The 25,958-nt window shown below is 39.7% G+C and overlaps 1 protein-coding gene across 2 annotated transcripts; it reads right to left on the bottom strand.

The window, feature by feature from the left end:
• Positions 1-3,692: 3,692 nt before the first annotated feature.
• Positions 3,693-25,220, bottom strand: ppp4r2b (protein phosphatase 4, regulatory subunit 2b). 2 transcript variants are annotated; one of them, XM_069677843.1, is made up of 9 exons: positions 25,132-25,220; positions 24,335-24,416; positions 23,819-23,940; positions 19,780-19,873; positions 19,657-19,694; positions 19,461-19,535; positions 19,172-19,312; positions 18,766-19,076; positions 3,693-5,216 (listed from the first exon to the last, which is right to left on the bottom strand). In XM_069677843.1, the coding sequence occupies exons 2-9, from the start codon at positions 24,362-24,364 to the stop codon at positions 4,852-4,854; spliced, it is 1,176 nt and encodes a 391-aa protein (XP_069533944.1). In that variant the 5' UTR covers positions 24,365-24,416; positions 25,132-25,220; the 3' UTR covers positions 3,693-4,851. The 2 variants fall into 2 exon arrangements, with proteins under 2 accessions (XP_069533944.1, XP_069533943.1); XM_069677842.1 differs by having other exon boundaries at positions 23,819-23,989; positions 25,132-25,216.
• Positions 25,221-25,958: the final 738 nt, after the last annotated feature.

The following is a 25,958-nucleotide window of genomic DNA, read 5'->3' as shown; positions in this document are numbered from 1 at the left end:
TAACTGCTAACAGTCACTGATGGGATAAGGGCCTAAAAGACACAATTACAAGCAGGGAAACAATCGCATGTGTGCTAAAATGTGTAAACGGTGTAATGTTACAACACTTAGTCTTTGTTGAGACTACTGTGAACTTAATAGTGAAGCTCTGGTTTGCCTCAGAGGAGAAACAGGGTGAGCCTGCATTAAGATAAAAAGGAAAAGACAATGTTGATAAAAAAAAGAGTCCAAGCAGGGTCCCACTCTTTTCAAGAAATCATTTTCCAGGACCTTTCCAGGACATTTTCTAGGAGTTTTCTTAACAATACAGGACAACACTTGCTCATTAACGGTCATATAATTTATAGGCCTAGTACTGACACATTTAATCCCAGTTTTATTCCTCAGAAATCAGTCATTCACGGCTTTTAACAGCAGACATGTCCATGTTGCCTACATCAAATGTTTTCTTGCATATCTTGCAGTATGCCAGGTGTACATCACCTGCCACCTGTCCTAGCCAGTCCCTGAATTCAGGATTGTCCTTTCATTCCTCACTTTAAGTAATAATCTTGAAGATTTTCATGTAAATAAATGTCTGTTTAGTCACTATCTGTCGCCTAATGAGGTAATACAATGGTGATTGAGCCTATGGCCCACTGATGAATGACTTTGCATTTGCAGTATTACAGACTGGGTGCCTGGTGCGACTTTCGTGGAAAAAAAGTGGCGCCCAGTTAGTGATGCGTTTTCCATCACTTACCAGTAGTTTGTCTGCTAGAGAGGGTAGGCGGAGCTATACGGCTGCTTTTCTGGTGTCTGCAAGTGTTGCAAGTAAACAGTAATCTCCTATGGCTGAACAAACAAAGAAAAGATCGATGACTACAGATACAATTTCAAAAATAAGTGAAAATCCAAAGAAAAAGAAACAAATTTGACGCTCAGATGAAGACAAACAGTCTAAAAAGTAAAGTGACCGTCAGTGACGAAAATCAAGAGTTACAACCATAACAAAGGGAGCCAATCGTGGAGGTCACACACATGCAACAGTCTGGATATCTGGGAAGTGTGCTCCCGCAATTACCATTTATTGCCATAGGTGCCATCAAAGAGAATGAAACTGAGATTTTCGAGATTGTCACTTTAAACGTACACCTCCTTGACATTCTGCCCTGCCTCACTCACTCCTGTAATTATAAAAAAATCTGAATGAACCATTACGATATCATATATTTTGTAGTACATCTCTTGCCATGGCAAAGTTTTATATAGAATTAAGTGCAAAAATCTAAATTTACAGAAACTGAATTGCATAATATGCACATTTTCAGTACACACACGCACGCAGTTTTATTAAGCCTACATCTATCCAAGTTACACCTATATCCAGTCTGAAGTGAAATAACAAAACAATATATTTAAAAAAAAAAAAAAGGATTGTAACATTCAGGTGTCATACTTTCAGCTGGTTAGAAAGTGTCTCAAGGCGTCAATCTTAGATTGCTTGGAGGTCTCGATGGCTCCTTTGACAGCTCTGGGAGCCTAGACTGGAGTTGAGGTAGCTGAAACTCAAACTTGAGTTACAGGATAGCTGACACCAGAATATGTCATCAAGTCCTTTTAAGTCAAAAGATCCAGTGTTCCAGTGTTTTAGTTGCTGGCTAACTGAACTTAGCATTGTGATAATATTATCTTAAACAATCCATATACTGAACATGCTTAACATAAAATGACTTGTGTGCTCATACTTACAGGAATATACTGTAGTTCTATTAGCGAACTGTTATCTGCTGACTTCACATACCTGTCATATCGCACAGCTTATCCTACCAACAGTCAAGTTTAAAAAAAAAAAAATGCACCTAGGTTTACTTAGGTGATACGAGTGGGGAGCTAAAAAACTGTTCAAATTTTCCAGGACAACATAAATCATTTCCAGGTGTTTCCAGGACTTGAAAAGTAGTCTCCAAATTTCCAGGTTTTCCAGGACGCATGTTTTGGCCTTACTTTTAGGGAGCGGTCAGTTCGTCCATCTTTTTATACAATTTATGGTTTATATCAGGTATTAGAGCTGATTGTACCAGTTGATGGCAGGAGGTATCAAATTTTTATCATTTTATCCCATTTTTATTTTCTTTTTTAAAGGATTAAAAGGAGTAAATGGCACCTCATGCCATAGGGCCTTCCTGTATTCTTTTTAGACTATCTTGCCAGACTTAACGCCACATTCTTTTGTGACAAGTGTTTAAGTTTGTGAGTTATACCATGGAGCTAACCTCTTTTAATTATCTCTTTTAGGGGGGGCAATAGAATTAAGTGTTATTTGCAGTTTATCTGAAGCACTATCAACAAACTGATCAAAATGAGAAGGACTAACGTGAGTTTTCTAATGTATCAAGACTAAGTATTGAATTAAATACTAAATATAGTTAAAGCAGTACCAGACAAACTTCTATTCAATATTTTTGTTCACTTGAGTCGAGTGTGTTATTTACCTTATAAACACAAGAATTCAGTTTGGTGTCAGCTCTTCAATCCTTATAAAATTTCACATTCATCAGCTTTCACCACCTGGATTTAACTAAGCAAATAGGTAAGAGCCTTCCATTGGTAAATTACTGCAGTGATTAATATGTTTTAGCTGTCAACAAATTATATAACCCTAACTGATGTAGCTTCTCATTTCTTAAACAACCATTTAGGAAAACATATCCTGTAGTCGTGGAAAAGATGTTACTCTGTTTCAGAAGGGTCAAATTGTTGGCCTGCATCAAGCAAAGAAAACACCTCAGGAGATTGCTGAAACTAAAATTGGGTTAAGAACGGTCCAACGCATGATTAAAACCTGGAAGGATAGTGGTGAACCATCATCTTCCAGGAAGAAATGTGGTCGGAAATAAATCTTAAATGATCATGATCGGAGATAACTTGGTGAAATCAAATCGTAAAAAAATTAACAGTAGAACACATGGCTGTGTTTAATAGTGAAAGTAAGAGCATTTCCACACACACAATATGAAGAGAAGTCAAGGGATTGGGACTAAACTCTGGAACCATGGAAAAAGGTCATGTGGTCTGAGGAGTACAGATTTACCCTGTTCCAGAGAGATGGGCGCATCATTGTAAGAAGAGAGAAAGATGAAGTGATTCAGCCATCATGCCTAGTGCCTACCATACAAGTCGGTGGGGCAGTGTTATGATCTAGGGTTGCTTCAGTTGGTCAGGTCTAGGTTCAGCAATATTATGTGACCAAAAAATTAGGTCGGCTGACTACCTGAATGACCAGGTTTTTCCATCAATGGATTTTGTATTCCTTGATGGCATGGGCATACGACAAGATGACAATGCCACGTTTCATCGGGCTCAAATTGTGAAAGAGTGGTTCAGGGAGCATGAGATCATTTATACACATGGAATGGCCACCACAGAGTCCAGACCTTAACCCCATTGAGCATCTGTGGGATGTGCTGGAGAAGACTTTACGCAGTGGCCCGACTCTCCCATCATCAATACAAGATCTTGGCAAAAAAATAATGCAACTCTGGACTGAAATAAATATTGTGACATTGCATAAGTTTGGGATGCCATGGCGAAGGCGTGCCATAATCAAAGCTAACAACTAAATATTAGAGTGTGTGACTTTTTTTGGGGCCAGGCAGTGTACCGGAAGGGCACACAGTGAATAGAACATATGAGAATGTAACCAAGACCACTACACATAAAAATGTTAACATTTATTGCTGTTTCTGAATACCGCACTGAAAGGCAGAAGCATTCAGAGATTACACAGAAATTATACAATTATATATGGTTTCACAAAGGCAGTGAACACATACTGTATTACAATCTACAAAATCTACCGTACAGAAATTTAAAATTCTAAATATCAAAAAGTACAGCTGCAGAAACAGGTGTAGAACTGGAACCAGAAACTGCTCTGTATATCTGTCAGTGAGAAAACATGGTGACATCACGATACAAAGCAGAGTCATCTTTGTACGTACAGCTGGTTTTGGAACTACAAATGGTAGACAAAACTAAAAGATTCTCCAAATTAACCAACTTAATTGAAATTATACAAATTACGGAGTTGTTATGCAAAATCTATCAAGGTACAGAAGACACCTCTTTAATGTAGCATATAGCGTTATAGTATTGTTCTATAGGTTAAGTAGTGGATCATTGTAAAAATATGAATAACAATTTAAGAACACAAAGGAAATACTTGTTGCCCCTTTCACGAGATTGAGAAATAAATTCTAAATTGCGTTTGTTCTCAGAAGCCTGGTGGAAATCATGAACCACAACAGAGTAGTTGAGGGGTGTTACAGTCAGGGCATTGCCTGACTAAAGAGCTTCAGTCTGGGCAAGAATGGTTGTGGCAGCTCATATACCTAATTATTTCATAACAAGTGGCTAGTATGGCTTCGCTCTGACCCTGGTAGTGTGGAACACTTGGCTTTAGGGCACAAAACATAGACAACCAACCATGTCCAATTCTTCAAGAGGTCTAAGTTATTGGCATAAGAAAAGAACCACTCCGGCATCTGAACAACTCCATGAACACCAAAAAGAAGAAATTATCCAGCCAAGAAACTCAAGTCAGTTGAAACCAACCCCTTTAAGAAAAAATGAAAAACAGAGGATTAATAGATTAATAAAATATTTTAAAAATAATAATAAAAAAAAACCTTAAAATTTACTTGTATGCCTACATCATTGTCAGGGCATTTTGTCTGACAGTGTCCAAAAACAGGAAAAGGGTTTGTCTAGTGTACAAGGTGAAGTTATCCTCTTCCCCAGTGACAGTAAAGCTGGATACAAGGACACGCTGGCTTATGGTCACACATAGCTGGAAGGGGGCCTTCCCTTTTAGTCCTGCTCCATGGGCTCCTCAGTGGTCCCAATGTTGGAGCTGGCACTTCCAATGGCCCCATCAGTGGGAGGTTCAGTTGTACTGCTGGAGGGAGCGTGTGCTACATCTTCTCTGGCTGTTTCTGCACTCTCTATGATACAGCTGCTACCACTTCTGCTACTGCTGCTGCTGACTGGGTCACTGCTCATCTCATTGTCCCTGCTGATGTCAGGGCTATCTAGGATGCTTGCAGGTGCCTGCTGTTCTGTCTGATCCATGTCACTGCCGTCCTCCTGTGAGCCACATGGCACCTCCCTCTCAGCTTGCTCAGCATCCTGACCAGAGCTTGCACACACCTCGGCCTGTGTGCTGCTTGTTGGTTCTGTGGTAAAAAGTGAAAATAGATTAAAAACACCTGAGAGTATGTTTTCAGTTTTAGCCCTTTTCAGACTGCAATGGCCCAAACTTTCCAGACAGTTTAAAACAGGTAAGTGACGAGTTAACTTGCCTTTTTGTCAGCTAGAAAGGATCACACACAGACCTAATTTGTCATCTAAAATAACTTGTCCTTTTCACAAAAGTTTACAAAATTTATTCCAGACTCAATCTTTTATTATTGCATAGGAGCATTATTATACTTTATTTTACACAGTATTTTATATCAAGAATATCCAAAGGACCTGAGTGATATGCCTCTAACATACATCTTTTTTTTTTTTTAACTTTATTTTTATTGAAGAGAAACACAAACATTCCTTGACAACATCACAAATTATATATGACAGCGCTAAAGACAAGAAAAAATAAATAAATAAATAAATGGACAGTTAAGACATTCCATCGTACCACAGGATTCCCCTCAGTTAGAGAGGTATCCTGCAATAGGTAGCCACCTCCTCACAAAAACATCAGACCTTAATTGTAATTGAGCAGTTAAAGCCTCCATTCCATACACCTCCCTCAGCTTCTGTTTCCACTGTGCCACTGTAGGTGGCTGTGGATTCAACCATTTTATTGTCACCATTTTCCTAGCAGTCATCAAGAGTATATGTAACAAGTGCTCTTGGTCTCTTGTGTACATGCCTTCAGGAGTTAGATCGAAAAGAAACTGACTTGGGGTGAATAGTATATTAATTCCCAAAACTTTATCTATCTCGCTCTTTACCCCCTTCCAAAAAGGAAGCATCATTGGGGAATCCCAAAATATGTGTGAGTGGTCGCCAACCATTCCACATCGTCTCCAGCAGTATATTGCCGATGGATTATCTGCAAATTTAGAGACCACGGAGGGCGTCTTAAAGAACCTAGTCTTCATCTTCCAGTCAAACTCCTTCCACATGTTACTATTGATACCTTTATGACATCCAATGCACATTGTTTCCCACTCTCCCTCCTCAATTATAATATTTAACTCCAGCTCCCATTTGTTTTTAATATAAAAAGTGTTGTCTGATGTATCCAGTAACTGATTTCTGTATATATGGGAAACATGCTTTTTACTGGGTAATTGATGTTTAGTTATATTGATAAAGTAAATTTCCATGTTCGTTGGAGCATTTTTGATTATATTCCAATCTGTATGGTTTGTAATGTAATTTCTTATCTGAAAATACCGGAACATATCACTTTGGGGTAAAAGGAATTTGTCTTGTAGATAGGAGAATGGCTGTATACCGGTGTCACAAAGTAACCGGTCAATAACCCTCAGGTTTCTGCCTGCCCACCTCTTAAAAGTGATATCTGTTGTTGAGGGGGGGAAATCTGGATTTCCATTAATCTGCATAGCCCTTGAGAGGGCAACTGATCCTCTAATTTTCTTCTGGACTGCCGACCATACTTTCAAGGTGTGTTTTACCCATACATTTTTTATTTCAAATTTCTTCTGGGACTGCTTGTTTAGAAACACTAACGTGGATAAAGGTATTGCTGGCACTGAGCTCTACTCTATATTCACCCATCCCGATTCTAAGTCATTGTTAATCCAATCTACCACTGCTGTTAGTTGTGCTGCCCAGAAATAGTATTTTAAGTTAGGGAGGCTGAGTCCACCCCTGTCCTTCCCAAGAGTGAGCGTTTTAAGTCTCACTCTTGGTCTCTTATTTTGCCATATGAATTTAGATATGAGCTTGTCCAGCATATTGAAGGCTGATGTTGGGATCCCGATTGGGAGAGACTGGAACAAAAACAAAATTCTGGGAAGTAGATTCATTTTAACAGCTTCTACTCTACCTAGAAGGGATAATGGTAACACATCCCATCTTGCCAATTCATTTCTAAATGTCCCAAATATTTTTTTATAATTCGCCTGGTATAGCTGTGTTACCTGGGGAGTGAGTATGATCCCTAAATATCTGAAACCCTGTTTAGATCTGCGGAAGGATACTATATCATCAAGCTGACTAGGCCATGTCCCAGACACCATCATTGCTTCTGATTTACTAGGATTAACTTTATAACCGGATACTAAACCATATTCATTAAGATTTTGTAGAAGAGCCGGGACTGATTGAACGGGATTTTCAATAAACAATAATATGTCGTCCGCATATAAGGCTATTTTATGTTGGTCTCCACTCTCATCTCTTATTCCTTGTATAAGGGGGTTACTTCTAATCAATTCCGCAAGGGGCTCAATACTAAGAGCGAACAGGGCTGGCGAAAGCGCATCCCCCTGCCTTGTCCCCCTTCCCAGATCAAAGAAGTCGGAACATTGGCCATTAACTCGAACTCTTGACCTTGGACTCATATAGAACACTTTAATCCAACTCAAAAAGGTTTCGTTAAAGCCCATATGAGCCATTGTTTGCTCCAAAAATGTCCAGTCCAGTCTATCAAATGCCTTCTCAGCATCTAAGCTAAGAAGCATTGATGGAGTCTTTCTACCAGAAGCAATAGATTGTAGATTTAGAGCTCGTCTGACATTATTAGTGCCCTGCCGCCCGGTTATGAACCCCGTTTGATCAGAGTTAACTAATTTCCGGATGTGTCTCTGTATTCTATTTGCCAAGATAGAGGTCAGGATTTTTAAATCCTGACATAGCAGACTTATCGGCCGATAACCCATACACTGAGTGGGGTCTTTTCCATCTTTGTGTATAACTGTGATAATTGCCTCTGTCCAAGTTTTTGGGGGGTCCCTTTCATCCAGTGCATAATTATATACTCGACATAGAATTGGGGCTAGTTCGTGAACAAAAACTTTATAATATTCCCCGGAGTATCCATCGACACCCGGGGATTTACTGTTCTTTAATTTACTAATACTATCTGTTATTTCCTGTACTGTTATGGGAGAAGACAACATCTCAGTCTCATCCTGTGATAATCTATTCAATTGGATCGAGTCCAGGAGTTTTGTTATTTTCTCCTCCTTCCCCATCAATTCTTGACCTTCATATAATTTTTTACAGTATGCAGCAAATGCCTCTGCTACTTCTTTCGGTTGGGAGGTAATTCTATTTGTGTCGGGGTGTTTAATTTTAGGTACCACACGGTTCGATTGAGCTTTCCGTAGCTGGAAAGCCAATAACCTACTTGCTTTATTCCCCATTTCATAATATTTTCTTTTCACAAATCTAAGCATTCCCTCTGCTTTATATGTGAGTAAATCATCTAATTTTTGTCTCTCCTGTTTTAATAATTCTAATGTATTCTTTTTCCTTGAAACTTTGTGTTCTTTTTCTAACCTGATAATTTCAGTCTCCAATTCAAGTCTCCTGGCTTCCCTTTGTTTTTTTATTCTCGATGTAATTTGAATAATATGTCCCCTCACAACAGCTTTGGCACCATCCCATAAAATAGATGGGGTAACCTCTCTGTTATCATTTATATCAATATATTCTTTTATCTTATCACGTAATTCCTGTTGGATTAAGGGGTCATTCAATATTGAGACATTAAGTCTCCAGTATCTGAATTGTTTTTCTTGACCTAGATTTATTTTCATCTTAATGGGACCATGATCCGACAAAGTTATGGGTTCTATCTTACACTCTGTTACTCTATGCACATCAGCCTTTGAAACAAGAAACATGTCTAATCTGGAGTAACTTCCATGAACTTGGGACCTATATGTATAGTCTCTATCTCTGGGATGATGATATCGCCATACATCAATCAGGCCCAATCCCTCCATCATTCCCATAACAGTAGCTGCTTTTCTAGTTCGAGGTCCCTTCCCAGCAGGTAGTCGGTCCATACTTAAATTTAGTACACAATTATAGTCCCCCCCAACCACTATGATTCCCTTCCCTTCATCTGCTAGTTTGGAGGCTATTTTCTTAAAAAAAATGGGGCAATCCTCATTTGGTGCATACAGGTTCAAAAATGTAAATCTATGTTCCCCAATCGTACCTATCACCATAATATATCTGCCTTCCTTGTCTTTCAATATTTTTTCGCAATTAAAAAAAACATTCCTTCTAAATAGGATAGCAACCCCCCTTTTCCTCCCTCCTCCATGAGATGCACTGTATATTTGTTCCACCCAGTCCCTCTTTAATTTCAGGTGTTCTGCCTCAGAGAGATGTGTCTCTTGTAACATTGCGGCTGAACATTGTAAAGCTTTGAGTTGGTTAAGTATTTTCTTTCTTTTAATTGGATTTCCCAGACCCTTTATGTTGTAGCTAACTACAGTCAAACCATCCATTTTACAATTCTTTTAATCCTTACTGTCATGGTGCTTTGTAGTCAATTTATAAATGTCAAGTACACCATCACCTGTAAAAGTAAAAGTCCTATCAGTTGTCAAGGAAGTAACACAAAAAAGAACAGAAACTATGTACAATTTCCAATAGAGAACAACAGAAATCATACACAACAACATGGCTTCCAAGTCCTCAACTGGCCTATCTCCAGTGGTGGCCAGTCCCCGTATAGAACTGGGCAGAGGGTGGCGGAAACCCTCCGGGATAATGTCACATTGTGCGGCAGATCCCCTCCGTCGGGTAAACTGCTGCGGCCCTACAGTGGCTGGGTGTGAATCACCCATGAGTCAATTGCAGCTGATGCCACAAACCAAACCTACCAAATAGTATGCTATTGTTACATTCTGGACTCAGCAAAGTGAAAATAAATCTTAGGAAGAGAAATAAGAACTTGGAACAAAGTTCCAAGAAAGGAATAGAAAAAAAAAAGGATATGTATATAAAATATATATAGCCCAACAACACCACTGTAATTGGAGGTTAATAAGACCATTTAACTCTAGCCCATCTAACAGTAAATTATTCACGGCTTCTCATAGCTGTCTAAATAAAATGGAAAAACCTTACTTTTTGCACAATATTCCCAGTTTCTTCAAAGGAAGAAAAACCTGCAGTCTTCTTCTGTAATCATGTTGACATTCTGCCCTCCTCGGTTGGCGACCCGTGTCTCCCACCTGTGCCTGGCCAGCTGTCGCTCTACTTTCTCCCGCTCGTCAACTTGGACCTGGATGTTGAAATCCTTAAGCACCGACGCTGCGTCCATCACCGTCTGGAAAGTTTTTTCCTCGGATCCCACCACCATCCTCAGCCGGGCTGGGTACATGCACTTCGCTTTAACGTTTTTCTCCTTCAGCTGTTTCACAATAAATCTGACCTTGGCGCGTTTCCTCTGCAGCTCCGGCGAGTAGTCATTATCAAAGTAAATCTGCTTCTCACCCATCTTCACTGTGCGTTGTCTCCAGGCGTGTTGCAGGATCTGTTCCTTCACTGTGTAGTCCGCGAATTTAATTACGATGGAGCGAGGCGGGTCGTTTTCTTTCGGTTTTGGCATAAGTGCTCTATGCGCCCGGTCAATCCTGATGTCGGCTTCGGTTAGTGGCAGACCAGTCAGCACCGTCGGCAATAGTTTTTTAATGAAGGCGGCCATGTCTCTCCCCTCGCTTCCTTCAGGAACCTGATACAGCCTTAGATTTTGCCTTCTGTGTCTGTTCTCAAGATCCTCACACCGTTCAAATAATTCCGCCTCACGTTGCAGCAGGAAGCCGATGGCTTTTCCGTGGGTTGCGGTGGTCTCCTCCGTAGTTGTTATACGCTCCTCTGTCTCAACGATCCTCTTTTCCAACTTTGTTAGTTGTGCACTTAAACCCTCAACTGATGTTTCAAGCCTTGTGAATGACTCCTTGGCTTGGCCTTTAACTTCCTTTACATCCATACTCATCTGCAGAATGTCCCCCCGTATTTCTCGGTTCGACTGGGCGATAGCTTGAAACATCCCCTCCAAGTTACACACGGCAGCATCAGTAGTTTTGCTAGCGCTAGCTCCGTCGGGATCAACAGACTTGTTAGCATCCGTTGGTTCCGACAATTTTTCTTCTCCTTTGTGTCTAAACTGATATCTGGTGAGTTTGTCGCTAGCGCTCGTCTTTGTGGTGTCATTAGACATGTTTTTGCTGAGTTTTGTTCAAATATCGGTTTGGTAAGTTGGTTAATCAGCAGAGCTCAAACTTTTGCGTCCTACATAAAAATGGCGCCGCCGGAAGTCCTAACATACATCTTAGTACTGAGATGGCCCAATTTAGGCTCTTTAATATGAAGGTAATCTAAACCTGCCTAACTGTTCCCTAAAATGTTTGCAAAACTTAAACTTCAAGTACAATATCACTTGCAACTAATTCACTTTATTAATGTGAATGCAAATCTATCTATCATCTACCCATCTCCATCTGAAAGGTATGTCACATGAAAGATGAATTGACAGATGAACAGCAATACATTCAAAATAAGATTGTTGTTATGACTATAAGTGGACAAAACTTAAGTGCCATTAAGTCGCAACTTGCTGTATGCATGGTTATTTTTACACCAAAATTTCCACGTTTAGTTAGAACACTGTTTACCACACAGCCATTAAACTTACTGTAGAGACATTTCTAACTTTGTGTAATTTGATTTTGCCAGCCTTGTTTGTGGTCTCTTTTTGTAAAAAATGGTGACTTATGAGCCTTTTTGTGCTGGACAGTGTTAATGCATGACAAAAAAATCAAATAATTCTATTCTAATTCTATATGTCCTCCTCTTTTCCAGTAAAATGATATAAGTATATTGTTTTATTAGGGTGCTACACCTGAATGTTTCAGTGTGCCAATTAGGGATGGGTATTGATACTGATACTGCTTATCAATACCGATACTTACCGATACTAATCGGTACTTATCAATTCATGGTGTACACTTGCTGACTTAGTTTGTCATTTGGTCTGTTCCGTATTATCTTATTAGCTCTGTACATATTTTTTAGGTAATACGTGCCATTTTGACGGTATTGAAATTCATACTGTCCTGATTTCTAAATACCCCGGTATACCTTGACACTATCCAAGCCTACAATACAGGTGTGTCGATTAATTTACAACATCAACTAAGGCATTGAGTATTATGCAAGATTACATTGGATCTTTAAAGCTGCAGTTAGCTGCTATGTAGGTCAAAGTGACATTGACCACAAAAATCTTATTAGTTCATAGAGTTCATAAGTTCTGCCAAATTTGAAGATATTCCTTTGAGGAGTTAGTTAGGTATCCTGTTCACAAGAATGGAACTCAAATAATGGCCTGAAAAGTCCTGGGGTCTCATTTATAACTACTGCGTACGCACAAAACAGGGCTTGAAAGTATTGTACGCCACTTCCCACGAATTTCAATTTCAAGTTCAAGTTACGTAGGCCCTAATGATAAGGATAAGCACTCAGCGAAGAAACCCCTCCCCTTTTGCCCTCATCCCAATACTTATGATTAACCTGCCCTTAGTGGTCACCGCAACCCAAGGAGCATTGCCAATTTCAAAAGACCCAGGCTCCATTTATACAAGCTCCCAGTATAGACAACGTCGATACTGCAATAATGTTTTGAACACAAAAGAGAAAAATAGAGAGAGAAGGATAGACAGGTGTGTTAGAAAGAACAAGGGGAAGGCAGAGCCAGAGTGAGGTGCCCTGTCCGGGGCTAGCAATCACCCCGGCCGGCTCAGGCTGTACGCTCTACCTCTACCTCCCCCTACTCCTTCACTTTCAGAGAGTAAGTTGCTTAAGTTTTGATAACTTTTATGACTATACAAACAACTTGACAGGAAGATGTGTGTACAGGAAAGCAAACTCTGACCCATGCGAATGTACATTTTGGAGGCAGGGGAAACAGGCTATGCAGATGGTGAGGTGTTGAATTGAAGCCAGAATGTATATTGATCCCTTTCAAACATTTAATTTAACTAAATATTAAACTTCATTGAGCATTTCACATTACCATAAACATTCACACCACCAGTATTATTTGTGCTATTGTTTACCTTATTCCGTATGCACCTTTCAATTTGTAAAAAGAAGCAAATCTTAAATAAAAGTTAGTATAACTTAGGGGTGGGCGGTAAACTGGTTTCAATACCACGACATGGATTTTGCAATATTGTCATCAGACGTTTTGGTTATCGTACACACACTTTTGGTTTTAGTGTACACACGAGGAAGAACTACTTCCCCCAACGCTGATGACCTACATAACACCCACAGCAGGGTTTCCCATGCATAGAATATACCGAAGCGGGCCGCCCAGGTATATTTTGCGACTTACTCCATCGTGTGTCTTTTGTGTTTCATATTTTATCTGTCCAAGATCTTTATTCACACCCCTGCTGTCCTTGTCATGAGCAGCGTCTCCACACAAGCTCCTCAGAGAAACACACATATAGAGTTTTAAATGTGGTTATGTTATATATGATCCGTCTTATGTCACTCTTTTAAAAGCGTTTAAGTGCAGCTATGTAGTTCCGATGTCATTTATAACCACGTTGGTTTTGTTCTTTCAACACGCAACATCTTAACAAGCCTCCTGCATGGTCGGCTCACCTGCCGCTGTGAAAAGAGAATCACAGGTGGATTCAAAATGGGAGTTGGCTGCTTTTTTGGCGACTTTGTAAAACGTGCAGCTCATGATGAATGTTAACGGAGCAGACACAGGGAGAGAGAAACAGAAAGAGCGGGGCAGAACAAGCCATGTACAGTTACAGCGGAGGTGTGTGGTGAAAAATAACAATAGAAACAAGATGAGCAGATTAAAGTGGTTTTGTGAACAAACTACAATATGGTGAAATACGGTTTAACCTCATTTTAATAGGGTAATGTATAACCCTATATTATATTTGGCCCAGGCCCTTACCTCATCTTCATTAATGTTTTGCACCAATGAACATTTGTTTCAATAAAAAACCCTTTTTCTCTGCTAAGATATGTTCCCTTACATTGACAATAGAGCAAAAACAGCTAAAATCATGTTTTGCATGGAGTACTCCTTTCTATTTTGTAATACCACGATATCATACCATTACTGCAAAAAAAATGAAAATACCGTGAATATGTTACCAAGAGTAAATTTTGTTAGCTCAATGCTCCCTCAATCCCCCCTAATGGTTAGTGGTGTAAACTCTACTCTGCAATCTTTAAAATGTATCTGGAACAATAAGCGGCCAAGACTCAAATGTCCACTGCTCATCGGAGGCAGAATGGGGGTCTGGCAGTCCCAAATTTTAAATTATACTTTTGGTCCTTGTTATGACCTCTGACTTATTGGTTTGACCCCAAAGCCGTGGTTTCATGGCGTGCATTAGAACAGGAGTTAGTCTCCCTATAGAGGCTCCAGGATATCATTTACACCAACATCTCTATCAAACAATGTCAGCTGTGGTTCGGCCCTCTTATCACACATGTAATTCAGGCTAGGTGCAACGCCCACAAATCATGTGCTATTCAATGCCAATGGCATCTCAACTCTGCGATATAGAACTCTAGAATTCTTTTACCTACAACATATGGCGGTTGCACTCAAGGATTCTTCTGGCTGATTCTCATTGTACCCTGTATTCCCTAGGGACTCTTGGTACATTTCTACATATGTTCTGGGAATGACCGCCTGTTGCTCGTTTTTGGAATATGGTCTCCTCACAGTTAACAGATATATTATCCTTGACAATGCCAAATTCTATAACTGCTTTACTTCTGAATGAAATGTCTCGGCTCCTGGGTACCAGAACAGATCTATTTTTGCTGGTCTTACTGTGGCCAAGAAACTGGTTGCTATGAGGTGGAAACACCCTGACAAGCTTTCACTGAGCAACTGGATTCTCTCATTTCTAGATATTATTTACTTGGAGCTGTCATCTGCTACTGTGATTGGAGTTAAGGAGTCCAATATTGGTTTCTGGGTGTCAGTAGCTGAAAAATTGAAAGAAAAATCTAGCCACCTTATCTAGGTTTGCATTTGTTTGTCCTGGAGATCCCTGGGGTGGGGGTGGGAGTGAGGTTTTATAATAATTATTATTATTATTATTATTATTATTATTATTATTACTACTACTACTATTACTATTACTATTATTATTTCAATTTTGTGTTCTTGCCCTTGGTTTTGTCCTTCTGTCATTTTGCATTTATTTATTTTTGGTCTGTTAAAGCTGCAGTAGGTAACATTATTTGTCATATTTGCTCAAACTGTCACTTTAAACAAGCAGTAGTACATGAGAGAGATAATCTGTAAAAGAAAATCATGTCCTCTGGCTCCTCCTACAGCTCCTAATGGCATTTGCAAGAATCCATTGCTCCCGAACCACAACAACCAATCAGAGCCGAGCAGTCTCTCAGGCTGCTGTCAATCACACGCTGCGCAGCACCACTCCTCCGCGCATGCTCACACGGTCAAGCTCAATTTCTTCAGTGTGCGCAGCGTCAGCCGGTTCATATCCACAAAGGCTTAAAACCAACCACCGGGAATAAAAAACTGCCCATCCCTCCATTGGTAAGTACGGCTTACACCACAAAGAGCATTAAACCGAAGAAGACAAATGAGGAAAAGCAAGCTAAAAAGAAAGAGTTGGACCGAGACAGAAACGAAATGAGACATTGGAGCAGCATTTCCGAGGTGGAGAGCACTACGGGACCTGAAAGGATAAAAAAGCGATGCCGATTTATAGTTCTGCTCGACAGGTCATTATCCCAGCTTCATTTCTGCTGTATTTACTTTTAAAAAATGTTTCTAAATTGCTTAGATGTCTGCGGTTACTGTAGCACTATGTTACATTGGCGTTGCAGTTGGGCTAACGTTAGCTTGTTCTCAATGCGACTGCTGCCTTTAAGCCAGCACTAATGGGAGAGGGGACCCCCTGAGATTTCTCATAAAATAAAAGCTTTTAATTGTGATGGAAACTATAAAAGCACTGAGTTACAACAGCTACGTAGTATTTTTTTTGTTGTTTTTTTTAAATCACGTCCTGCCTGCTGTACCCCTTGCCTATAGCAAACTGAGCATTTCCAAAAGGTGAGAACGCATCTGACACGACAATCTCCCGTTGTGTTTAGGGATGCAGCAATTAACCAATTTCACTATTAACCACGCTTAAGGTTCATTCATACACTGATGGCAGAGGCTTCTACGTAAAGTTGGCTATGCCACCGGGAGCAATTTGGGGTTCAGTGTCTTGCCCAAGGACACTTCAACATGTAGCCTGAGGGAGCTGGGGACCTCTGACCTTCCGATTAAAAGACGACCGACTCCACCACTGAGCCACAGATCCTGAGCCTGGAGGCTATGCTACATTAGCCTTACTTTTGAAGAGGGACCAAGCAGTGAAGCTTTGCATCCACCGAAGTAACGAGTGAAGTCGGCAGTGTGGGGGCATTTCGGGTACACAAAGAAGGACTTGGGACTTATTCGAGATGACAGATCCCCCATCTGCAAAACCTGCCGTAAAAAAGTTGAGCTAAGGTGTCAAACACATCAAACTTGATGCAGCATCTGCGGGATCACCACCCAGAACTACACACCCAACATAATAACTGAGTGATATAACGTTACGTATTACGATAAAACAATGTGTTCGTAGGGAATTAAATATAAACGTGTCACTTACAATCAATGGCGTGGCGGTGAAAGTTGTGCCTTCAGTACAATGTAAACAAACAGCAGTACAGGGCCTTCTATTCTATGGAAGAGAAAATAGTCCTCTCAAGGGCTTTAGTCAGCGACGTTTAAAGTTGTCTGTGTGGCGTAAACGCTAGACTTGTAGGTTAATATGCCAGGCGTAAAATGGCAACATGACACCAGGAGCTTGTAGACTTCCAGCACTATACCATGGAATATAATACATTGCAATGAATTTATTATTATTAATAATAATAACAATAATAATAATTCTGCATGAAAGATGTTCTCATCATTTTAACCTAAACTTCAAACAAACATACAATTATACCACATGTAAAATCAGATTAATTATTTAAGATAGATTATTAATAGATAGGCATGGATGACAGTTGATGACTAACACTTCAGTTCTCTTTTTTATATTCAATGTTGAAGTATCATTTATTCTTCAAGGGGCAGCAACAGTTTAAGTCTAAAAGGTTTCCAGCTTAAAAGGGAAAGATAAGACTTTTTGTTTATCTTTATTTTTTATTTATGGACTGTATTATTTGATTACTGTTATTTCTGTTTCAAAAGGCAGCAATAAATTACACTAAAATTTCTAAAGAATGTCCATGAGATTTTATACATCAGTAATGTTTTTAAGTTAATAAATGCATAATAAACGTGAAACCGTTATTCCTCTGACTATAATCGTAATCATAAAAATCTCTATTTGTTGCATCCCTAGTTGTGTGCTATAATTGTGATAGGACACCTCCAGACATTGTCAGGACCTGATTCTCCGGACATTGTAAGCTAGCAAAGCTTTTTGGAAGACCACCAGATCACCAATCAATTTACTAACTGTTTCAGCTTCACTTGTTCATTTTCTGTGGAAAAATCTTGGTAATTTGTAAAGTTACTAGTAACTAATTTTTATCAATGTATTAAAAGTAATATATATACCTCTGAAATGTTGCTGAGTAAAAGTAGGAAGTTGCATAAAATGTATAAAGTAAAAAGTGTAGTACTCGAGTTACTATACTTTTCCACCACTGACTGCCTCCCTTCTCCAAACTCTACACCCCTCTCCTTTTAACTCACTTCTTCAAATGTTGTATGTAATAATTTTTTTTTGACCAGTTTTGTAAATTTGGTTTTCATTTACTCAAGCATAGTGGACATATTCTACCAAATGATCAAAAACTGTACGCGGATTGATGATGCTATCGCGCATCGCATTCACACAAAAGGCCCATTCTGAGCCAGGAAAAACCCTGGACATAGCAGGGAGGTTATAAAAAAATGAAAAATCAGTTGTTGTGACAAGTTGTTACAGTCTTTATGTAGTTCACCAGCAGTGCCAGTGAATCCATCAGCAGCATTATGCAAGAGTGTTATTGCAGTATTTATGTTTACAGAAAACACACTGATAGCCGGACATTATGAATTTTAGAGGCAGAGGATCTTCTATTATTGCTTAATAGAAGTTTGATCAGTCAAACGCAAGCTTTGTTATTTATGCAGTTTAGTTATGATGGACTTGGCCTGCATGGTGTTTGGGACTGATTAAAAGGGTGTGTAATGATTTCGCAAGCAGTCACTGTTTTTTTTCCACTGGTTCAATATACATTGTGGAGTCAATGCCTCACCTTACCACCAAATGTAAGTATGCATGGGTCAGAGTTTGCCTACTGGTGCACACATTTTCCCAACAAGTTTGTTGTAGATCACAGCTTTTGTGTGGGAAGTGGCATACACCACTGTCAGGACCCGTTTTGTGCGTACGCAACAGTTTTAAATAAGAGCCTAGGACAGTATGATCACAGTTTACCATGGTAACCAAGTTAACCATGGTCCTTTTGGTTAAATGTCATTATGTGATAATTTTATCCACTTAGACATTGGTGTAAAATTGTGTCATTATCTATTCATCAATTCTTGAGTTACAGCCAGAAACGTTTTCTGAAATCTATATCTATCATCTAAATCGAATAGACATTTGGTAAAAATTATGAATTCAGCCATAGCTGTTACCTTAACCCCAATAAAAACTTTACCTTCGTCTTCAGCTGCAGCAGCACTGCTAGATGCTTCATTCTCCTTGCTGTATCTGACCTTCTCATCTTCCTCCTCCTCGTTTGCTTGGACAATAGCTTCTGCTTCTTTAGAGTGGGAGGTGAAATGTAAAGGCCTCAGTGTGTCCACCTCCTGCTCCTCCTCTTCATCCTCCTCATCTTCCTCCTCATCTTTTTCCTTGCTGAATTTAAGTCTTTTCACCTCCTGCTGCTCAGTTTCCATGCCATCTTCTATGACTGGGTGTTTGTTCTTTACCGAGATTCCAAGAGAACTTCCAGGTATTGACACCTGACTGACAAGCAAAAAGAAGCAGGAACCAGATGTGTATGTGCGTTAAGGTTGAACATGGGGAATATATTTTTTTGTATGGAACAGCTTCTGATATACCTCAAATTTGTATCGCCTCCTTGCTCTGTGTTGAGGTCTTTGTTGTCTGTGCTGTCTGGCAAGCCATTAGCTGCTATTGAGTTGGCAAGAGACATCTTTGTTCGATTCAGCGGCCGGGGAGTTCCAGGGCCATTCACTTTCCTGATAAAAAGGCAAAAAGAGACAATAGATTTGAAAAAACAACAACAAAAAAACCAAGCTTTTTCCCAATAAAGAAAAATATAAGCAGTTGTAATTGACTGTAATTTGAATTTTAAGCATTAAGGACTTAATCTGTCCACAACACAACCTCTCTGTAAACGCAGATTTGTTCCCAGGAAGCATCACTCCATTCATTCTATTGACAGCACTGCATCCATTTTTCCTGAACAAAACGGTACAGAAAAACAAAAAACTCTCAGTCCAGTAGAAAATATATTTCATCAAAATGTATATGAAATTATAATTTTGTGATACTAACTGATTTATCTTGACATTACACTTACTCTAAGGTTGGGTGAACACAGCTTACCACCATTACATTCTAGAGGGAAGCAAGAATTACAAAATGTGTGAACGCAGAAGTCACAGTTTAAGAAGAAACAATTGTCATGCTGCCTTGGCCTTACCTTCTCCACCCCCCGAAGAAACTTATCTGTTCCTGTGTAGTTCCTCTTGGGTTCTGTTAGCAGCTCACATAAGCGCTGGATCGTAAATGGAATTCTAAAATTGAACAAAACCCTTCATGAAAATTTGCCCCAATATTAAGTTCCAATCACTCTTTTTACACACCCTGAAGAAGGCCGTTTGTGCCGCTACGCGTGGGTTATTACTTGGCTTATTTTTAACATGACCTCTCAATGTTTTAGCAATTTTATCATGAAATGATGGCCATTTAATTTTGACTCTTTTTTTTTCAGAAGAGTGCCTTGTTTTTTTCCACCTTTTTGAATTTCTGCGTTCCCCACCAAAGAGCACGTTAATAACATTTTGTTTGAACTTCCGAGCACTCCAAACTTCAAACTTTTTTTGGCTTCAATATCATTTAATTTAAATAATTGAAAATAAAAATAGCATTTCAATTCCTCCATTCTCATGTGTCGTGTGTTTTCTAAGGTGGATTTATAGATCTCAACAGAGCATCTGCATATTGTGATGACAAGTTATTTCATAGAAATGAATTTGCTTTGTGTCATGTAAAAAAGAAATAAGCATAAAAATGCTAGCAATCAGCTTGAACCATCACCACTGCCTCTTGTAGCTATTAGGTTTTAAACTCATTTATGCACAGGTCAGGGTCTTGCAGGGTCTCTTATGCTCCCCCGGTCAAAGATTGAAATTAAAAGCTTAAAGAAATGGTACTGATGAATAAAAATGACAAAATCAGCAAAACTATAGAATTTTACAGCAAAAACACAAGATGATGCGTAGTAAACGGGGTTAGCTATAGGACACCTATGAGGGCTGTCACTTTTCCAAAAAATCAGGTTCGAACGAATTCATTGTGTACCAGTGGTTCCAAAACTTTTTCTGCAGGGCCCCCCCTTTGGTAGATGAAATTATTTTCAAGCCCCCCCACCCCTCACCATACTCATCGACACATAAACATACATCCATATACACTAACACACGCTATCAGACACATGCTGCTCCTCAATATCTTTTGACATGTCATAAATGCACCTCACAATTATATTCAGGGCTCGACATAAGCACTGGCCCGTTGGCCCAAGGGTATGTTTGTAGCCCTCCCAAGATTCACAGTTCTGATGAACGGGACGAATTTCTTTCTACGCAGAACCCCGCGGTAATCTCAGTCCGATGTCAGCATTGTTGCAGGCACTTTGGCGACTGCTGTCAACAAAACGTTACACACTACTCGCTGCACTCGCGACAGAGCAGCTGTCATTCTAGAACACGCTAATTGACGTTCGCAAGCTACCGCAGACTAGTATAAACACACATGTTTTAGTTTTCATACACACGCGAGGGAGATTTACTTCCCCCAACGCTGATGGGTGCCACTAAACACCCATAGCAGTGTTTCCCACACATAGAACAACAGGAACAGTCCGATATCACAGTGTGATAGCACATAGTGCAAATTTAAATGAGAGCACAGAGTAAACTGACCGGTGTGCATGCAGAGTCTGTGTGTCAGTCACCTGCCTGTGAACTGTAAACATGCACGCGATGATCCGGCCATCACAGATGCGCCTGCAGTATGATCGCAGCAGACGGGAAGTTACGTGAGGTGGCAATAAGTGTGTGTATTCCCATTATCAGCGGCACCTCGTCTCGGTGCACGTTAGCACTGTGGCTACAGAAACAGACCGTTCACAGAGCGGACGGGGTGCGGACTGTTTACCTTTAACGGCCACAGGAAGTAGGAGACGGCTAAGATTTTGTTTCAAAAAGTTACTCTCATGGGCTGATCACGCTAATTAAACAGTATTAAACAGCGTCAGTAATGGTAGGTAACATAGTCAATCTATTACTACTTAGTCATGCAGGTGTCAGAGGTTGCTGAACCAAGAGTGGTAAAAGAAGCCTCTTTATACCCATGATTATTTTGGTCTATTTTTATGAGTTTATAATAGTTCCACAATTGAACACATATTCATTAATAAGAACCCTTACAGAGAAACAAAATTTGAGGTTAAAATAATACGGAAATAACAAATTATTTCAGGGCCAGTGAATTTGTAAAGTTACTGGCCCGGAGTGCCAGTGGAAAAATTTTGCTCATTGTCGACCCCTGATATTGTTAACAGACTTAAGTTTGCTGACTGTTGCTTCATCATATTAATTCCTCAGCTGTAGTGTGCAGCTTTTTACATGAAGCAGCTCTGTAAGGAGGTTAGTTGAGCATTTGATGGCACCGATGCAACTTTATTAAAACCACTCTGTCTGGTACGACAGTTGAGAATAGGGCTGAACCACAAATCGTTTAATAATCGCAGTAGCGATGTGCGCATGTGCAACAGTCACATTGCAGGACGTGCGATAGACAAATTGACTGAACATGTAAAGCTGCTACTTTATTGCTGCAACAGCAAAACTCATAATAATCTGTTTTTCCACAGCTTACCTACAGGAAGTCTGTTTTATATCATATTAGTGCAGCCCTTCATCAGAGCACACAGAAACCTGACCGCTGTGCAGCAGTCTGTGCAGCAGTCTGTGCGTCACCTGCCTGTAAGTTGTGCTATTGTGTTAATTAAAAGACGTGTTGCCAAGAGAACAACCCATCATTTGCATCTCGGTACTCGGCAAGATGGAGTGCCAATGACGACAGCGCTGTGTGGCTATGGCGGATTGAAATTCCACACGGCCTGTAAAACTATCATCCGGGATTTCGGGGAAATCTACTCCGAGTGGGCAAAGATTGCCTGCACAATTCCCGTGTCGAATGGGCCTGCATAGCATGGATTCTCAGCCAAGAACTGACAACAAGCTCTCCATCATGCTCTCTTTAATACAGAAACACACACGCAACTAAAAAGGTATACATAACTACCTGAGGCACCGACAATCGTGCCCATGGATATGAATGGCCGATGCTGTCCAGTGTTCATAACGCACACATTGGGGAATACAGCCATGTAATTCAGCAGCAACAATAAGTAAATAAACATTTACAGCCTCTTTGATGATACGCACACAAAACTTAAATAAAGATCAGAAATGGTCCGAGATCTAAATAACTGATGAGTTACGCTGCTGTTCCTCGTACATGTTAAGTTTAGTTTCTGCTCAAAAACAGTCGTTAACAATAGGCAATGGAAACTTAAAATAAAAAGGCCAGGCCTACACCAGTCCTTATTAGCCTATGTAGGAGACAGCTTGTCTACTGGTTTTGATGAAGAAATAGCAACATGTCGACATACTGTGGGGTCAGTCTGTTGACTGTGAGAATACCCACCCAGATGGTACCGCAATGTCCCAGGAGCAGAGATATGCAACAAAACTCCCCCACCGCCCAATTTATTTTAACCGTTTAATTGATAGTATTGATTGGTCAACATTCTTATTGGCGGTTAAGGGTTAATTATTAACCTCCCTAATTATTAATTAGGCATATATTGCTATTCAAAGCATATGTCCGTTTTTTTATATGGCAGTAATTCTCGAATATTAACGGCCTATTTGGCCGTCAAAAAAAAGTCAGGCGTAAACTCTGAGAGTGAGTGAGAAAGAGCGTAAGTGTGTGTGTACAAGTTACGTGAAGTGGCGGGGACCAGAGCAGCAGAAGAGCAGAGAAAAGAGTGATCGGTAGCTGTATAATGTACAGTTTAGATATGCAGGAAAGGTTAACAATTGCTTGGCTCGTTTGTTTCCTCCATTGGTTTGTAGCAGGCAGCGTATTATGGCCATCTGTTGGAATAGGCACACTACTTTATACCTGATACCATTCTGGAAATCTGGACAGCAGATTACCAATTTTATCAAGTGTTACAATGTGCGCTTCAATTTTGGTTTCGATCACGTCATTACAGTTTGAACTATTAATATTTTACCAGGTTCGAGTGATATATCGAATTTCAAATGAAAAGTGACAGCCCTAAGACCTATCCATGTTGATAACAAGCCATGCTCTATTATGCCTCTTTGAAATGCAACTCATATCACTCTCAGAGATATATATTAGTTTAACTTGGCACATACCCATTGTATCCCTTGACAATCTTTAGGATTCTCTCCTTCATATCTTCAAATGGAATTGACTCCACGTTGGGATTTGCAGGACCTCTTTGTTCAGGTGCTGAGGCTCGAAAGTCATCCATCACCTTCTCCAATTTAAACAGGAAGTAGTTTTTAAATTGAGACCACTGAACCCTAAAGGTAAATGGTAGGCAGAATAAGGTTAAACACCTTGGCATAACAAATCAGATTACAGTTCAAGTTGGTTATAAAAGACAAAAGCATACTATGGTTTGATGCTGCATGGTGTATGTAGAAATTGTATTTAAAAAGAAACACAAGAGTTCAGTTATACGGACATCAAATCTGCACAATGGACAGCAAAGAAATAAACAATAATGTGAACTCTGTATACGTTTCTTTTCTGGAAGGCAGTAATTGGGGCCCGGGGGGGGGGAGTTAAAAATTCCGTAAAGAAATACTAAAATGTGTCTGTGTGAGTATTTAAAGGGATATGGTAGGCCTGCTACGTTCACTTACATGGTCTCTCCAGTCTTGGCAATATGACATAGAAACTGCTCCAGAAATGGAGATGCCTCCTTCTTTGCTTTCTTATCGAAATCTGAGGAGATAAAACACACCAGGGAACGAATAATTATACACTGACATTACGTTGTGTCGCCAAATCAGAGATGAACATATTTACACCAAACTATGTTAGAGGTTAGTGTAAACTGCAAAAACGATCATTTGCTGCATCTTGTGAACGCTTTCGGTATCTGCAGCGATTACAACAAAACAAAATGAATCTTGTTAGCCGGTCTATAGCGACATTCCAGCTGAAGACGATCACACTGTCTTATTAGCGTTAGCTATTTACATGACATTGCGAACTAGTCGATGTTATCTTTAAAGCTTAGTCCCCTGCAAGCTATTACTAGCTGAAGTTTAGCGAATTGGCTAGCATGTTAACAACAACGTAGTCGGGAACATAAGTCTCCCAGTAGCCGGTTACACTGACTCGTAATTTCTTTTTCGTCGAAAATACCTATAAGTAAGTTGTCAAATATTGGAGGGCAAATACGTAAAATTTAGGGAATACGGATGAAGAAAGCCTTCAATTATTGTGGGCTTTTACTTGTCTAATGTATCGCACAGTAAGCTAACCATTTCCGTGAAACCGCTTGTATCGTTAGCCTAAGCTAGTCCTAAGTAGCAGCTAGCTAGCAACATGAGCAACAATCGGCAGTATAATTTAGAAAATATAAACTACAAAAACACGCCTTAAACAAATTGCCTTAATCACAACAAAACCTATCGAAATTAACTAAAGTGACCTGTAAGTGCGTCTTGAAGCGAATCAATTTCCATCACGTCTGTGCCCTCTGTCAGTCGTAAGGATGTAAAGCGCAGACTGGCGGCTAACTGGTGCTGCTAAGCTACGGTGTCACAGGCAAAGAGGAGGGAGCATTTTAATATGGCGCCGTGAGGTCACTGCATGCTCAGCAACAGTGCAATAAGGACAATGATGTTCAAGATACTCTAAAGCTGATGGGGATAATTGTTAGTCAGCAGGTCAATTTCCGCCTAAGTGATTAAAAAATATCCTTAAGGCCACAATGAGTTAACATCTTAAATTGTATCTTCAAATATTAACAAACTATCTCAAGACAATTAGAATCGTTCTCATAATAATGACTTACACCTCAAAATGAGAAACTTACAAAGAAATCTGAATATTTACTTAATACCTGTAGAATGAAAAACTTTCTCAGTGTGTTTACCTAGCCTTAACCAGAAGTCATATTGCTATTTAAAATGAGGGAGGCATGCAGGGTTTTCGAGCACTGATGCAATCAATGTTTCATTTGATTTAGCTCATGTGAACCTTACTGGGGTTTAATTACTGAAATCAGGTGATTCAAATACACAGTTTTTACCTTTTATAGATTTGTCAATATTATTATTCAGTTCCTACAGACTTGGCCCTGTTTTACGAGGGTGCACTGCAGCCTTAGTTTGATAACGTTCTGTTGAAATTTCAATAATCAATACAAAGTGCAAGGTAGTAAGTCTAAAGCACACTGCGTTGGTGTCTCAATAAATATATAGGCCTGGATAAGTGGGTGTGGTGATTATTAGGTATAAAGTTAAAAACTCTTTC

This window comes from Semicossyphus pulcher, unplaced genomic scaffold, assembly GCF_022749685.1.
Source record: "Semicossyphus pulcher isolate SPU_LCO1_2020_fin unplaced genomic scaffold, fSemPul1.0.p SCAF_3, whole genome shotgun sequence".
NCBI classification, from domain to species: Eukaryota; Metazoa; Chordata; class Actinopteri; order Labriformes; family Labridae; genus Semicossyphus; species Semicossyphus pulcher.
This window is presented reverse-complemented; position numbering and strand designations above follow the sequence as displayed.